Here is a 16,797-nt window from a genome sequence, read left to right as displayed (position 1 = left end):
ATAAAGAACAGGTAGAATAATATTAATAGTCTATATTATGACCATAATACCTACGTTCTCGTACCTAGATACCTAGTCTTAAGGGATATAAACTCGAGTAATCTTCCAAGTTGTATCAGTAAATACAAAAAAATAAAATACCGTAGAGTGAAACAATTTATGTTTTGAACCAAACACATTAGGAATCTGTATTTACCTGGTTTGACTATCCTTCTGTCCCCAATCAGCTACCTTCTCTTACTCAGACTGATATTAGAAACCTGGATTCTAAGTTACCCACGAGATATAATCATGAAGCTCCTGACTGCTAAACATTCCCATAACTGGTAAAATATTAGAATAAGAGCAATATTGAAGTCAGTATTTATTGTATGTCAGAGGAACTAATGCATATTAAACGCATGTGCAAACACCTTAGTACGTTCTAGTAGGAGATTTATGGTTTCCCTTCAAAAAAGCCGACATCCACAATATATTTCTAATGCCCTACACCTACAGACCTACGAATATATCTTGAAGACGAAAATTCTGATACTCTGTTTTCTAATAAGCCTTTGACCTAGTTCAAGCTGTACCATACCTATCGATAGATAGATTTGGGTTGTATATGTAGGTTGGCTCATACTTAGGAGGTCCCCGTTCAATCTTCATAAGATATTTTAGTGGGCGTAGTTCAATTAATGCATATTTGTCTCTGATCTCATAAGCTAATACCTACTTAGATATTTTTGTTCTAAGTATCTATTTTGAAGAAAAAAAAAACCTAGAAACCGTTTCATCATTTATATTATTTATTTATTTTCCTCATAGCGATTAGGTACATACTGTTATGTGTTATGTCATGATGTTTGTGAAAATAATTTGTAGTAAACAAGCAATTATTTTATTGTTAACCTTTTGAAGAATTAAATTTCAAATGGTCATGTAGAAAAATAATGGGTGCTAATTGCCTTTTATCATAGGTCACAGATAGGTAGTTTCTCAGAAAAATTCTCAGAAAAACTTGACCACTTTCTCAGAAAAATAGAAAAGCTCGCACTAACACAATTTGGACTTTCGATACAAATTTCTCCTACTGGGGTTTATGTTTTCCTAGGGTAGCTCTGAGACGAAATAATTAAGAGCCTATAGAGTAAAGAATTTTGCAGATGTGATCTTGAAGTAATTCTCGCAGATTGATGTGAATGTCATGGATCCTGCTCCCATCCTTCATCTGTGAAGAGAAGATTACATGAAATGACCATTAAAAGAGCCCTTCAAACACAATAATGGTGCAACTGCACCTCTCCCCCTGTAACAATCGTCTTCCAAAAGTTTCCAACCATTTGAAAGAGAAAAAGAAGCATGATTTGATGATCGGGAAAAATATCACGCTGGTTTTGAATAATTTGTTGAAAAACTATCAGAGCTCGGAGCCCCCCAATCACGGCAAAGGTAAATGGACAATGTGGACCTGGACCTATACAGAAACACTTCCTTTAAGTACAGATTAAAATTGAAATTCCTGTAAGGCCTTTCTTAGAGATATTAGATACCTATCTGTAGACCTAAATTCACAAGTTCATTCACACAAGACATCACAAAAGGACAACTTTGTTAATTCATTAATTTTACTTTGTCTTTCAGGAGAACCTACAATAATTAAAACCAATATGTTGATAAGGAGTATGGGCCCCATTTCCGAAATCGACATGGTAAGCAAGTTTTTTACGAAAATATTGGCACTTAAAATAGGTAAGAATCTTACAAACATTTGGAACTGCTTTTCTCGTCATCCATGGAGAAAATGGATGGCCGGCGTGGAAATTTTCTAACCCCTTTGCTGCTTATTATTCCAGGTACCTCCATTTTGTGTCAACGTTCAATGTTCTCAGCATGTTTACGGTCAAACTCAACAACGGTTACATGAAGATTATGGACGATGAGACTAAAACTCACTGGACCAATCGTCTGGCACCATGGAGCGCCACACACAAACAGAGTATAAGATACCCAAGTGGAAATTATTGACTTATTGCTTATGTAATGCTCTTTTCTCTATATTAATTCAAGTTCTTTTACATCCATACCTATCAGGGAAGGGGGAAGTTTGGTCACAAATTTTTCACTACAGAGTATAAGATACCCAAGTGGAAATTATTGACTTATTGCTTATGTAATTCAAGTCACAGGGTAGATTTCACCAATATTTTTTCAGTCCTTAGAAGGACTGTTAAGACAACAGTGGTTGAAATCCACCAACATTCTTTCACATCCTAGCCTATTGGGGAAGGGGACAGTTTGGTCACAAATTTTTCATCTCGACTGGTATTCGAACCCAGCACCACCGGGTTGAGTCCATGTTCACCAACATGAAGTTGTAGCCAAAACCAAATGTCAGCCCAGAGAAATCACCCTAGTTAGGGCTGATTGAGAGGCTGACGAAAAACGTCGACCCCGTCTGTACTCGGGAAAAGGCAAAGAAAAAGAAGCTTTTTTTTTCAGGAACGTAGAAAAAGGAACTTTGCTTTTATTAGAGACATTATTATCTTTATTTAAGCTTGTTCAAGATATCTCTAATGGCATAAAAAAAACTTGTCTCAGCTAAAGACTGAAAGTTTTTTTTTCCAGATAAAATCATTTCCAGACAACGCAACTATAAAACATTTGCTTAATCCTAATGTAAAATTTCTAAAACAATAATTAAATTGTTGCATTTGATCCTTGAGTTATCCTATTGGTAGTTAATTAAAACAATCAGTAATTACGACTTATTTCGCGCCAAGACATTCCACAAAGCTCGGTTAATCATTGATCCACTGTAAATACTTATTTCAACGAGTTCCCTTTATTTAAAAGGAACTGTCATGGCCATGTTTAATCAGGTAGTTTATCCTTATTACCTACTGACAGGTCCAGTCAGTGCACTTGGCATTGTAACCTGGGAGACCACAGTTCGATTACCAGCGACATCATAAATAATTCAATATGAAGGAAGGTCATTTGTAAGATTCCTTGCTATACCTGGTGTTACGTAGCCGTAAACTTGCTTATTACCAATATCTAGAGACAGACATTTATCATTACTCTAGAATGTTTTGAAATTCGTGCCAAGAATTTCCATGTTCGATATTCGTGCAATAGATCAGTTGCGCTTACTTGGGTGATGTTTCAAAGTCATAGAGCAGGAAAAATAAACTTGCTTATTACCAATATCTAGAGACAGACATTTATCATTACTCTAGAATGTTTTGAAATTCGTGCCAAGAATTTCCATGTTCGTGCAATAGATCAGTTGCGCTTACTTGGGTGATGTTTCAAAGTCATAGAGCAGGAAAAATGAGGACCAACCGAATTTTTCTTTTTCTCCTACGACTTCTAGATCCCGACATAAATCGATTTAAAAAATACCGGTAAATCGTGAACTTTGACGTCGTGGCATACGCTAACGTACACGATGACGTCACATCAAATGTCCCGAGCAAAGCTCCCTCGCAGGTGACACATTAATGTGCTTCTGCGCATATGTTCTGCGCATGTCTTTCTGCTCCTCCGCAAGCGCGCTTCCATACTGGCGCTACCTAGCGAGGCAACTGTGAAGTCTGACGTCACACATCTTTGAACTCTTTCATGAGAACGGAAAATGAAAATTGAATTTTCGAGCTTTTACAGTTATTTTTTTCGAAGTTTTGATCTCAGATTTGGATTTTTTACTACTTTTTACGTAGGAATCGACCATTTATTACTCATATTAGGCTCGGTACACACTACACACGATTTAGGATCAGAGCGAACGATAAATCGCACAGATTCCCAACGATACCTGCTCACAGACCTCACAGTACCTACAGACATTTTTCTCAGTTTTACGTCGATTTTCTTACGATTATTTCATGTGTACAGTGTACCAGACTGTGTGTATACCCAACACTTGATGGTCAAACAAAGTGAAAATTCACTCTTGAACTTCTTTGGAAAAAGTTGAATCAGGCATTTTCCGCTCCGACCTTTATTCGAATCAAGAACCTTGATTCGAACAAAGAAAAGCTCTTGATTCAGGGATGGGCCAGGAAATTATTACACTACTTTTTTGCGTACCCTTCACTGACCTGTCTTATTCATTGGGCATTCCTTTGTTTGTTTGTTGTTGGTTTTTTTTTTTTTTTTTACATACTCTCACTTATTCGAATCAAGAACCTTGATTCGAACAAAGAAAAGCTCTTGATTCAGGGATGGGCCAGGAAATTATTACACTACTTTTTTGCGTAGGTACCCTTCACTGACTTGTCTTATTCATTGGGCATTCCTTTGTTTGTTTGTTATTGTTTTTTTTTTTACATACTCTCAGATGATCAAAATTCTGTAACGTAATTTTCAGTTTTAAGATCGGAGGACAGTGGAGTACCACATACTTCAAACTGGTTTTCGTAACTTCAACAACTTCTTTAAATCTGGTCATAAACTTGGCCAAATTTTAGAAAAATTATGGATGCGCAAGTGACTTCTTTTTAGATCGAAAATCTCGTTTTTTGTCAAACTTGATTCCTTCATCCCACTTTCTATTATACTTACAGAGGACCCAAAAGGTACAGAGAATATTAATCATGTTACATTGTTACACTTTTGTTACCACTTACAGAGGACCCAAAAGGTACAGAGAATATTGTGTCGTGGATTGATTTTTTTTTTTTTTTTAAATAATCAAAACTTTGTCCAGTTTTTCCAGTTTGATCGGTAAGCTTTGACTCCGGTTGATTCAACTCCGGTATAGCAAACTGAAACAGAGACCTAACAAAAGCCATTTTATGGGGGGGGGGGAATTACCTAGTAGGTAACCAAGGAAGTCAAATCAAATTTGATTAATCATGTTACACTTTTGTTACCAAGAAAGATCCATCAGTTCATTATTAATATCCAGTAGATACCTACTTATATTATGTTGTAGTTAAGTGTTGAAAGTCACTTAACAGGACATTTTAGGGGTCATTTCCATTTTTCTCCTCCTCCTCCTCCTCTCTTTCCCTGTCCTCTCCCTTCCTCTATAGGTAAACAGCACATATCTCTTTTCATCCTCAGTGTTACATTTAGCTCTGCAAAAATGGAAACGTGCTATAAACCCCATCCTGAAGTGATGGACATCAATTCGATAGATATTAATAAAAGAAATTGGCCCAAACGTGTGCAATGTGAACTCACTAATTCATTTGTATACGCCTCGAAAAAATGGCGATGAAGAAAAATTTGGGACGAAAAAAGAAAAAAAATCGTTTCGTGCAGTGTGAACGAACGGGCTTTAAGGCAGATCACTTAAGTTGGCCCAAAACGTTCCATGTAGATGCTCGAGTGAGGTCACTTATTTTAGAAACTTGTACCACACCCGGTTTTTGAACAAGAAATCTTTTCAGATAAGGTACCTACCCAAAAATTAGGAATTTTGGTTTCCATTATAAAACTTGTCTCAAAATGAAATCGAAATCACCGTTTGAAAGCTGAAAACTTGTTGCCTTGTCTTCGCAGAAATGGTTTTATGAACTTGATGTAGAAAACTCTTAGAACTTTCAGTGACACCGGATTTCGAGCTCTCTTCAGTATCTTAGCACTTTAATCATTTTTCTTCTTAATGTCTACAGAAGAATAATCCTAGACGTTTGAAAGCTGAAAACTTGTTGCCTTGTCTTCGCAGAAATGGTTTTATGAACTTGATGTAGAAAACTCTTAGAACTTTCAGTGACACTGGATTTCGAGCTCTCTTCAGTATCTTAGCACTTTAATCATTTTTCTTAAATAACAGAAATTAAACTTATTAATGTCTACAGAAGAATAATCCTAGAAAGAACAAAAGACCGATTTTCGTAAGCCCAATAACCTCTGTAATCAAGTAATCACAATTATCACTAACGTACATCTTTATCAGTAGTAAGCAAAAAGGTTCGATCTCATAATATCATAACTAGAAATTTATTTATGTATTTGCAACGATGCGATCATGCGAAAAACAAGAATGAAACGCATAAATTATTTCAATAAATACAAGAAATCTAGACCTTAACCTACAAGACTGGAAATTCGTTGAACTCAGCTTTACATCATCTTACCTATTACGTATTGAATAAAACATGCACCTATTAAATAAAAGTTATTTCACACAGAATCCGTTTGAAAAAAAAAAGGAAGAAAAAACTGTAACAAAAAATTTAGACAAAAAATTAACGAGAAAAAAAATATCATGAAAAAATCGAGCAAAAAATAAAGATAGGCCGAGTTTTTTTCTAATTACGTACTAGGTATAACTGGCTTAAACGAATGTTCATCAGAGAGTGATATGTCACACAGTTTTTTTTTCCGTTTCTAGTTTTCTCTATTATCATAAAATATGTTCAGTCCACTCCATTCTGGGTCGATTTGAACTAAAAACTCGAGTAAAACTTCCTTTAGGAAATCGTCATTTCCTTCTATACTTGGAGATTTCTAATACACATTTTTTATTGCTTCTAGATCTGTACAAGTTCTGCACTGTGTTCTACATATCCTTCGTAGTGGCGTGCTTCCATTATTGTTATTTTAGGAATTAATTTCTGTCTCAGAAAAAACACGGTGATTTATAGTAGGCGTTATGTACTGAATGACAATGAGTGTAAGCGATGGAGAACCTACCTCCTGTATTTGTCACTGTAGTCAACAAGTATATCTTAACTTACAACAAATTGGAAAACATGCAAGCTCTGTAGCACTGTAGGTTCAGAAGGAAATTCGACCTGTTGGGCTGTCCCTCTTGACGCTTGCTTGACGATCCTTAATACCTGAGCACATCAAGAATACAATGGAAATAATGTGATAGGAACTTAGAACCTGTTCTACATATCCTTCGTAGTGGCGTGCTTCCATTATTGTTATTTTAGGAATTAATTTCTGTCTCAGAAAAAACACGGTGATTTATAGCAGGCGTTTTGTACTGAATGACAATGAGTGTAAGCGATGGAGAACCAACCTCCTGTATTTGTCACTCTAGTCAACAAGTATATCTTAACTTACAACAACTTGGAAAACATGCAAGCTCTGTAGCACTGTAGGTTCAAAAGGAACTTCGACCTGTTGGGCTGTTCCTCTTGACGCTTGCTTGACGATCCTTAATACCTGAGCACATCAGGAATACAATGGTAATAATGTGATAGGAACTTAGAACCTCAATCTAGACCTTAACCTACAAGACTGGAAATTCGTTGAACTCAGCTTTACATCATCTTACCTATTACGTATTGAATAAAACATGCACCGATCAAATAAACGTTATTTAACACAGAATGCGTTTGAAAAAAAAAAAGGAAGAAAAAACTGTAACAAAAAATTTAGACAAAAAATTAACGAGAAAAAAAAAACATCATGAAAAAATCGAGCGAAAAATAAAGACAGGTAGGTATTCTACCCATAAAAAATCGAATAAAAAATTGTGAACACTGAAGAGGCTGTTCAACAGGTAGGCGAGGTACCTGTTGCTGCAATAAGTTTACATCAGAAATGCACCTTCCTATAATATGCTGTTTGTATAATTATAAATAAAGAAAGTAGGTACTTGAAATTCTTCTTTTTCTTCGCCTTTTCCCGTGTACAGACGGGGTCGGCGTTTTTCGTCAGCCCTCAATCAGACCTAAGGTGGAAATTCTTCTTTTTCTTCGCCTTTTCCCGTGTACAGACGGGGTCGGCGTTTTTCGTCAGCCCTCAATCAGACCTAGTGGTCGCTTTTGGGCTGACATTTGGTTTTGGCTACAAAATTTTACGAGTGGATGCCTTTCACACTCAACCTTCGCTATTTCTTTAGCAAGGGAAATATTCAGGCTGGTATACTCACTGTTTATAGTCCCCCAGCCAGACTAAGCTGGTCTACTCCCTGTTTAACGTCCCCCAACCAGACTGTTTAACGTCCCCCAGCCAGACTTTGTACTTGGTAGATACTGAACTGAAAGTAGGTACTTGAAATAATTTTACATAAATAAATATTTTATTGGTACGGCGGATTAGTCAATACTTGTAGGTTCAGTTGCTATTACTGAGCAGTGAAATACACGAGTTAGGTAGGTATCTATTGATTCAATTTTCCCTCTAATAACCACGTGGTTGCGGGTTCTACTTCTTTGCCTTGATCTTTTTTGCTCATAAAGTAAAACCAGTCTCCGTTATTCATTGATAAATAAATCCTACTCATTTCTACTACGGACTTTGAAAATTCATTGATTAGGTTCAAGTCTGGTGTTTTTTTAATTTTGAACCATTTTATTATACTTTTTTTGTCTTCTCTCAATACTGGTTTGATTGTTTTTTTCTAAAGATACCTATTGCATGATTAAGTTCATCGTGTAAATCATTACATACTTTTATGTTGAATTCATTATTTTTTTTATTTTCATACATTCATTCGGAGGACAATAAACTAACTTTGAAGTTTTTTTTTTCACCAATATTGATGAAACAAGTTCCTATTCATAAATATTTTTTTGATTATGGATGAATGAAAGATAATTTTTTATTAATACCAAAATACAAATTGAACAAAAAGTAGGTACCAGGTACCTAGGTACTTATTAGGAATGAATGAAAAGTACGAATGTATGAGAAGTGACATTTTTTTTATGAACGCCTGGAAACTTGAAGAGTATGCAATGTGCGTAGCTTTGTGTAGTATGAAGTGGTACATCATCTTTCTGTTTCCCAAATTTAAAATTTTACTTTTTCCGATGGGTATTTTTTTCAATAGGCAATAGGTCGTTTATTTTTAACTTGCTTGTGGAGTTTCGCACCATCAACCTTAAAGACAGAGGACAGTCGTCTCTACCAATTAGGTACCTACATTAGTAGATTCCTTTTATTTCTTCTCAGCCATTTGTCCGCTAAGTACTTGAATAATACTAGTTCGGTAAACCTGTGGGAACAGAAATACTTTTTATAGAGATGTCTCTTCTCTTTCTAAGCTGTTATTATCGTTAAAAGCATATGAAAATGTAGACATAAAAAGTTGGCAAGAATGTGAAAAAGGAATGGACTCATTAGGTATCCCTCAGTCTATATTTTTATAATGATGAATATTATATGTTTATAGTTTGTTATGTGGTGGTGTAAACTGTAAGATCCACGTATCTAAATAAATATAAAACCAACAATAAATATAAATTACTTATATTTGTAGATACATAATTCAAATATGGAAAAAATATTAAATGTTAGTAAGCCAATAGGACATGTTTCGTTTGAACTGAAGCACATTTTGTAGATACATAAGTATACTAGTCAATTAGATACTACCCAGATTAGAGATTACATTTCTAGGGGTTTTAACAACCCTTTTTTTTTTTTTTTTTTTTTTTTTTTAACTTACCTACCTATCAAGTTGTGAACTTCTCTGACTTCAAAGAGCTATCTTAAATGACAAATATGGTCAAGATTTTGATCCATCAGCTCAGTCAGCTATTTGTAAATATTTTGTGTATTAATTGTTTGCTTTAGTAGGTAATTTTCAGATATAAAGTTTTCCACTTATCTCTCATAATCTTGCAGTAGGTGTTTAGGTAGGGTGGAAAACTCATGATTCATTAGGTAGTTTCTTTACATTATTTGTTTTTATTGTAACAGAGATATACCAAAAAAGTTTTTCACCCAATTACATTTTTAATCAATACGAGTCAATGAATTTTAATTATTATCTACCTATACCTTATCCATTTGAATATGGCAGCAAGGATTCATCTAAAAAGTAGGCTACGTTGCCAAACGTGTCAAAGGTTCAACGGTAGAATATCTTTAAAGGAGGAAGGTACATTGCACAGTGCTTCCTCCCACAATGATACTTTTTTTTTATGCCGATGGTATTCAGTATTCGTAATGATTTATGTATTCCTAAAAAAAGTAACGAAAAGATGATTTCTTACTAGAATTGAATAATAATAAATTGTTTATTATATTATTTTATTTCATTTTTTGAACAAAGACTTTGTTTGGACTGCTCAAGGAAAGGGAAAGGGACTTTTCAGTCTCATTTTGGCAGTATATGTAGACAGGGTATATTCTAGTCTACATCTAGGTATTATCAACAGTGACAAAATTAAACAAAAGTTACAGAATTAAAAAAAAAAAAATACAAAATTAAACAAAAGTTACAGAATCTTGTAAGAGTTTGTCCAAAGTGGGGTATTCTTTCCTCCGGTAGAAATTATAAATGATTTGACAAATGGCAAGCCTATCAAAACTGCCAGGCTCTGTTATGGTTCTCTTCCTACCTCCTCTTTTTGGTGTTGAAAGGAAATTTGCATTCTTATCTTCGTCGGGAGAAGTACACACTAAGCTTTTCTTCTCCTTTTTTATACGATAGATCGTTCTTGCAGGCACTTTTGTTGCTTGATAAGTAAGATCTACAGATTCTCTTACTGTTGCACATTGGCTTTGAAAGTAATCTCGTACATTTTCTACAATTTCTCGCGACTGACTTTTTAAAGTCACTTTGTTAGCCGACATATTCTTCTTTATCCTGTTTTCAGGTTCGACAGAAGTGGGCAAACTTTTGTACGAGCAATGTGCAGTTGGAGTCAAGAGAATAGCTTTGGAGTTGGGAGGCAATGCTCCTTTCATGGTGTTTGAGAGTGCAAATATAGATCTTGCCATTCAGGGAGCCCTAGCGTCGAAATTCAGAAACTGTGGTCAGGTAAATTTTTGGACTCATACTTACTTTTTCTGATTTTGCTAATAGCTCGGTAAAAGAAGAAACTTAACATGTATTTAAATGCCACGACCAAATCGACACTAATATATAACATTTTATCAGAAGTCAGCTAAAACAATTGATTCTAAAGGTAACCATGCCCCACGTGTCTACATCGCCTACCTTATATACGTAGGTATAGTATCTACAAGCCTGCATGGAAATCTAGACCAAGATAGCATAAAAACAAATAGCCCACACACCTTACAACCAAGGTTGAGACCCACTCGACATGTTGAGCTGTTCGGGGACAGGATAATTTGCAAGATCCAAGATCCAGTTGATTTTGTGCAAACAACATTTCAAGTTCCCATACTAGCGGGTCAAAATGTCGAAAATGAAAACAGAAAATCACCTCTCCTCATATGGAATAAAAGTGGCCGAGTGAGTGGTAACTCTCTAAACCCAAGTGACGTGATGGAGAATCCAAGATGTCTAGGTCAATGTGGAGTAGACAAGTTTAGCACCTGTAAAACCTTCTTTCAACATTTTATAAACTTTTTATTTCGAAAATAAAAACGTCAACCCAAGTTTCTCAGCCATTATACAGGAGTCGAAGTGGAAATTCGAAATATCTACATGGACTATGCTACCTATCATTACTCTTTGCTATCTACACTCTTGAAAATAATGAACTTTATCTATGGCAAATATTGATGGGGAATTCAAATCCATTTCGAAAACTTTCAGCCTTAGAACAAGGAAATAAATATCCCAGTAGAAACAAGCATTATTTTTGAGATTGAATGTTAGAGAGGCTGTTGCACTTTCACTAGGTCAAACCAGGACGTACAATAAAACAGTCAAGTTTTATTTGTTTTCCTTAATAGTAATGTTGGCCGAAACTCAATAACAGTAGTACCTACAGTGGAGATTCCGTATTAGGTCCTAATGCAGGCTGATTGTAAACCCTCCGTGTAGCTATTTTGCTTAATACGAATTGACGTATTTGCGTAGACGTGTATGAATTGTGAACTTCCAATCTTAAATGTCTGGAGAAAAAAGTCACGAAGAATAAAGACTATGTAAAAAAAAAATGTTATTGTATAATCTTTGGCAATAGAAGCGGTCACATTTGGGGTGAAATAACGAAATTATATATGATGCATGAAATAGTAAGAAAATTATGAACGGCTTATCTGACATTTTTCTTTGTGGAAACGGAATCGATTCCCTTTTGGAAACTGAAATGGCGCCTGTACCAAACCATAGGAAAAAATTAAAAATATTAAAATGTAGGACACAAAAAAATACAATAAGTACAATAACTGCATAATATTAGGTATTAAAATCGAGTAATTAATTTATTCAGTAGGTACTGAACTGCATAAGCTTGAAGATTCATTATTTTGTACATGAAAACAGATAGGTACGTAGGAGTTTATTCGTACCCTGGACCTTTGGAACAAGTGAAACACTGGACTTTTAATCCGCCTGCTATGAATGTTGATTTCTACTGTAAAATTCCTAAGCTTGAAATCTAACAAGTGAGAATCATTGTGGCTATAACCTGTGATAAATCATCGGCTAGCTATACGCCCACACTGGGCCATTTAGGTAGTTACCATCTGTTACATTTTATTTCCATTAGGCTAGGTGTACGAAATAAATATTATTCCTCTTTTTTTTATAGCTATTACTTTCTATCTTTTATATGGAAAAGTGCAGCCATTTAGGTAAACTTTTATAGATCTTGTTTAATGGTGTAGATCCATTTGTCATTTATTTACACTTCTTCAAAAGTAGATCTTTTTAACAGTCTGATGATCAGGAGGGAAAATATTTGCTATGTCAATACCGCAAGAAAGCTCACATAAAACGGAGTTTCATGGTTGTGCTGAATTCTTGAAAATAGAGGTACCTACTTGTTTTTGATGTAAGCAGGCATATTTTATTATCCTACTGACAACAACTTTGTTATTTTCCATTTCAAATCTCTCTTGAAGTGACCTAAAGTAAATTCTAAGAGACAAGTATTTTATTTACACTTCTTCAAAAGTAGATCTTTTTAACAGTCTGATGATCAGGAGGGAAAATATTTGCTATGTCGATACCGCAAGAAAGCTCACATAAAACGGAGTTTCATGGTTGTGCAGAATTCTTGAAAATAGAGGTACTTGTTTTTGATGTAAGCAGGCATATTTTATTGTCCTACTGACAACAACTTTGTTATTTTCCATTTCAAATCTCTCTTGAAGTGACCTAAAGTAAATTCTAAGAGACAAGTCCACCACTATTCCTAAAACTAGACTACTATTTCTTTTTGCTCTTTTCAAAATTTTGCACGATTTGTTAAAGCATTCGCGTGTAAACATAGAAGATTGGTTTCCTGTTTCACCAACAGAACGATACCGGCAGGTACTTAATAGTTTAACTTTAAATAGGTAATTGTATCAAAGAAAGAAAACAGATGTCTCTGTTCTAAGTACCGGGTAATCCAAGCATTTTACTCTCTCCCTGTATAGTTTAGAAATATAATGAAAGTTGTCACCAACCCTTGATTGCACGCAGTTCGAAAAATTTACAGCTAGGAATCTACAACTCTATCTCGTCAATGAAATTTTCACTCATGAAGGTACGGGTTAACGTGTTGCTCATCAGTGCTAAAGACGTAATGTTGAACTTGAATAACGTCAACTTTGATGTGTTTTAGGTCAAGCAACTCGATCTTAGAACCCTTTTGCTTCCTGCGAGAAGACATTAGACAAGTATAGGTATGAAGACATATCTCGGAAATGTGATCAAGCATGACCATAACGCGATACTTGATGTCCGAAATAGAAAACAGAAGGCGTAGATTAAATTCTACACTTTACTCCAAGCTTTCAAACTCTTGAGACGGGGGACGAAGTAGTAAATCCGATACAAAACTTCTAGTAAGTCTGGTTGAGCCCAAGTTTCAATCTCACTTTCTTACGTTAGGTCAGATGGGTCGAATATCAAGGGTGATATTGAAGATCAAGGCAGCCTTGAGAATACAGTGTGAGTAGGTAGGAGTTTGTGATAAGGAAAGTCGCATAAATGGACGAAAAGGACTCTTGAGGGAAATATGTAACTCTCTAACTACTAGGCAAAATTAAGGTTCAAGTCACAGGTTCAAGACACAAATTAAGGTTCAAGTCACAAATTAAGGTTCAAGTCACAGGTACCTATCCCTACTTTTATTGATCCAGATCTTGGCAGTCTCATTAGGTACTTACCTACACTTTAGAACCATGAAGAAGATTTAGGCACTTTTTATACAGAAATAGTGAAATTAAAAATATGTAGGTACTTTTTAAAATAAATCACACCCAGCGAAGATACTTTCGGGTACTCTTGTTTAGCCAAAACAAGTGTCCTCTAATTTTGAAAAGGAAAGTTCCAAGTGTCTGGTTTTTACAAACATTAAAAACTGGAAATTAAACTTTTATTTCAATTTCAAGTAGAATATCTACCTGATGTACATTACTTCCGTGTGAAACAAAAATAAAGCCCAAAAACTTGTCCATCCGAATTCATTATTTTATTTTCAAGATAACACGGAACGTAGAATATGCACAATGCACTTGCAGGTTGCAGACCGGTATCAAATGAATGCACTGTATTGAACTTGAGAACTTGCATTCACGTGCCTATCTCTTCTCTCTCTCTTTTCTGATTTCTCACACAAGAAATGAACTCTTGATCGTATCTTGTTTTGCACGATAACATTACATCGTACCTACTTAGTCAATATGAATTAATGTCATTTTGAAAATAGCATTGAGTAGGCATACTCGGTGATCGTGTAGAGATCTGAGGTCTATTTGATTTGTCTCTCTTAGAGGGGTCTATCTTTGAGATTCTTCAAAATTTCAAAGTTAGAACTCAACGAGATTCGAGATCTTCAAAGCCTTTTTTAAGGGCTAAATGGAAAAAAAATCCCAATAGGCTTTCTTTCTTATAGAGAACATGGACTTTCCTATTTTTTCAAAGTTATTTTTCACCTTCTTGCAGTAAAGTTCCTTCGATAATTTTGTCTTCAACTATTCGTAGAGACACTGTTTTAATGTGAAAAAAATCTCGTTTTTGCCATGAAACTGTGGAGAGTAAATTCCTGACATAGAAAACAAATAGCTTTCCTATTTTTTCAAAGTTATTTTTCACCTTCTTGCAGTAAAGTTCCTTCGATAATTTTGTCTTCAACTATTCGTAGAGACACTGTTTGAATGTGAAAAAAATCTCGTTTTTGCCATGAAACTGTGGAGAGTAAATTCCTGACATAGAAAACAAATAGCCCACACACCTTACAACCAAGGTTGAGACCCACTCGACATGTTGAGCTGTTCGGGGACAGGATAATTTGCAAGATCCAGTTGATTTTGTGCAAACAACATTTCAAGTTCCCATACTAGCGGGTCAAAATGTCGAAAATGAAAACAGAAAATCACCTCTCCTCATATGGAATAAAAGTGGCCGAGTGAGTGTTAACTCTCTAAACCCAAGTGACGCGATGGAGAATCCAAGATGTCTAGGTCAATGTGGAGTAGACGTTACAAATGTCATGTTTCAAGATGACCAAAATGAAGACATTAAGAACAGGCCACACCAACCCGAAGTAAAAATACTGGATTATGGATGTTTTAATAAAGCTGAAATCTGAAAGTAAAAGTAGAGAGGACCGGACTTTAAACGTGAAAATAAAAAATAAAAAAAAAAACTGGATAGAAAATACCTAAATTCCACATTTTTACAGAGTAAGATTTTCGGTAACTATCTACCTGCCCATCCCACCTACATAATGACTTCCATTACAAGCTGAAAAAAAAAAGTTTTTGAACCTACCTAAAATCTTCCTACTCCAACATAGGTACCTACCTAAGAAAATCTCAAATCGTTAGCTCGATACTGAGCTAAAAATGTCAATATAAAAAGAAGGAAAAAATTGGTTTATACCTATTTTAGGTCTAAAAACATACGAGTACATGGATACATGCGTACAAAATTGTAAATACTTCACATTCCTTTCCACAGGTGAGATCTTATCTAGCTCAATGTTTTGCTTTGGATCAACATCTGTTCAGCGACCAGAAAACTAGATCTTGCTTGTAAAAAGTTGACATGCAACACCCTCACTACCCTCAGCTTACACCTTAAGATCTAACGCGGAGTTAAGCTGGAGTGCATACCCTCCGGTGAAAAATTGGTAGATTCAGCTTGAAAATACAAGACTGATACCTAGAGGGACAGAAACCTACCTCTAGCTCTTCGCATTTGCAAATATTTCTCCTTTCTATATGTGTATTCGGCCGCCTAGGACCAAATTTTTTTAAGTCTTTTCAGCAGTTCTTCTTTGCCAGGAAGCCTTTGATTCGTCTAAATATGCGTTCTAATGTCTTGCAACCACTGGAAAAAAGCAAGTAATAAATCCTTACAGAGTTAAATAGGGTAATCCCGGTAATCTTCCTGACAGGAAATCTCTGATTACACTCACTCAGTACCAGTTTTTGTTGGTGAGTTCAAAGTCATCTTGCTGCTTCAGGATATTTCGATCAATCGCCACCCCGGATGTATTGTATCTTCAGAGCTCTCTCTGATCTAAAGTACGTCTTCAGTTAGGAAGTATTGGCGAGAGCCTTTTGTGACACGTTTCCACCAGGCAGGCAAAGTCGCTAGATGGTATTTCTTTTCGCCACAACATGATGTTCAGTCAGTCTCACAATTTATTGGAGAATGGTACACTTAGCTAAATTTCAACTCTTAAGGATTCAGATGTTTGTAAAACTTTCGTAACTGATTTCTTGCCTCCATGGAAATGCAGCATTATGCAGCAAGACAGGATGCATGTGAATCTTGTAAACTAGGTGAACATTAAAAAGTACTTACCCTGATAAGAATGAAGAATGGGGACTTATCATATTGAATCAATAACGCTCTAATTCATGCAGTCTAATAAATCAATAAATGAGAAATGAGAAGCAACTATCTTCAGATATGGATAGCCTTATCTATATTTGTCTTGAGGCGATGCCTACAACGGAGTTATAAGTGCATTGGACAGCTAGGACAGGTAAAATTAACGACCTGAGTGCCAGACTTCTCATTATCAGGTT

General features: G+C 35.4%; 1 protein-coding gene across 1 annotated transcript in view; it reads left to right on the top strand.

Moving 5' to 3' along the window:
• Nucleotides 1-1,303: 1,303 nt before the first annotated feature.
• The window catches only part of LOC103517925 (gamma-aminobutyric acid receptor alpha-like), a 44,611-nt gene continuing 29,117 nt past the window's right edge, over nt 1,304-16,797 (top strand). Inside the window, exons 1-2 of the mRNA XM_026829605.1 lie at nt 1,304-1,434; nt 1,627-1,694. Of these exons, the coding sequence (XP_026685406.1) occupies nt 1,353-1,434; nt 1,627-1,694 (150 nt within the window). The 5' untranslated portion in view covers nt 1,304-1,352. The remainder of the gene's footprint in view (nt 1,435-1,626; nt 1,695-16,797) is intronic.

The sequence above is a fragment of the Diaphorina citri genome, unplaced genomic scaffold (genome assembly GCF_000475195.1).
Source record: "Diaphorina citri unplaced genomic scaffold, Diaci psyllid genome assembly version 1.1 scaffold57, whole genome shotgun sequence".
NCBI lineage: Eukaryota > Metazoa > Arthropoda > Insecta > Hemiptera > Psyllidae > Diaphorina > Diaphorina citri.
Note: the sequence above shows the minus strand (reverse complement) of the source record. Positions and strands in the feature narration are given on the sequence as shown.